Source organism: Saprolegnia diclina (assembly GCF_000281045.1).
Source record: "Saprolegnia diclina VS20 unplaced genomic scaffold supercont1.380, whole genome shotgun sequence".
NCBI lineage: Eukaryota > Oomycota > Saprolegniomycetes > Saprolegniales > Saprolegniaceae > Saprolegnia > Saprolegnia diclina.
The window spans coordinates 1-1,256 of NW_008246447.1; the positions used below are offsets into that span (position 1 = coordinate 1).

Genomic DNA, 1,256 nt, shown 5'->3' on the forward strand with positions numbered 1-1,256 from the left:
GACCACCGGGACGCCTTGAGTCAATAGCGCAAGGACTGTTGCCCAGTCCTTGGTTTCGACAGCGACCGTCAAAGCTTCTTCCTACCAGGAAGCAGAATACGAGCCAATCAGCTTGTGCGCGCATTGGTCAACATACGAGCGACTGCATTTGGGCACAGACACGTGTGCGGTGCGCGTCGACGTCCTGGCCAAACACTCGGAGTCGGTCCTGGACCGCGGCGCTTGTCGCAACTTGCAGCGCCGTGCGGTCGTCCTTCTGCAGACAATATGTAGCATTTCGATCAAAGGGTAGACAGAATTGGGTACCGTGGAGCAATGATGCAGGTGTGCGTGGACTTGCTGGAGCGTCGCATGGCGTTGGCGCCAGACCCGGTACGTCGTTGCGCTGTCGTCGCTTTCGGGCAGGAGCACGGCGAGCAGACCGGCAACGACCGAGTCGGGATGTTGGGTTGCCTACAACATGTTCAATATCGTCATATATATATATATACATCGAAAACAGTACCGTTGCGTGCGAGAGCAGCGCGGGATGCGCGTCGAGAAACGCGCGCAGCTTTGACGCGCAGTACGTCGTGGCCGTCGGCAGCAGCCGAGCGAGGAGCGAACCCACCACCTCTTCGTGGTCGTTCTTTGCAGCTTGCAAAAGCAACGTCGTCTTGTCGTCCTGGTCATCCCAGTCAAAACCATGGTCATCGCAGGTTGAAACTAAGTACATGGAGCGTGTAGAGCAGGTCGGGGTGCAGGGAGAGCAACTCGTGTAGCATTTCGAGATGCCCGGTCGTCGCGGCCAGAAACGCCATTCTCTAATCGACAATAAGGGAATAATGTCAGCAGGACGTTGTTGTAGTGTTATGGATCCTACCGTCATGTCGTTGCCGGAAAAGTTGGAGCGGAGCGACTGCAAGAGCTCCTGCGACACAGGCCAGTGCTTGGACTCGATGGCGGCCTCGAGGCAGCTGTCGATCGCAGGTCGCATCGTCTCCGACGTCAGCGTACTCAAGAGCATTCTTGTGATAGCCACGTTGCCCACTCGCGCGGCTGAGAGCAGCGGCGTCGTGCCAGCCTAGACACCACAATCACACTCCTGCTTTTCTCTTTGTCTTGGGTATCGATGGACGTACGTGGTCCAGGGCCAGCGCTACAGCACCGTGTGAGACCAACATCTCGACCATGGTCTCGTCGCTGGACGCCACGGCCACATGCAGCACCGACGCCCCTTGCTAAGTCCACATTTAGTATAATCGACAATCGACAAT

General features: G+C 57.0%; 1 protein-coding gene across 1 annotated transcript; it reads right to left on the reverse strand.

The window, feature by feature from the left end:
* Window positions 1-127: 127 nt before the first annotated feature.
* On the reverse strand, window positions 128-1,176 carry SDRG_17442 (hypothetical protein; the record flags this gene model as incomplete). The annotated part of the gene is made up of 6 exons (XM_008623684.1): window positions 1,122-1,176; window positions 863-1,063; window positions 714-803; window positions 506-664; window positions 307-453; window positions 128-256 (listed from the first exon to the last, which is right to left on the reverse strand). Exons 1-6 carry the CDS (start codon window positions 1,170-1,172, stop codon window positions 128-130), a joined length of 777 nt encoding a protein of 258 aa, XP_008621906.1. The 5' UTR covers window positions 1,173-1,176.
* Between the last annotated feature and the right edge of the window lie 80 nt (window positions 1,177-1,256).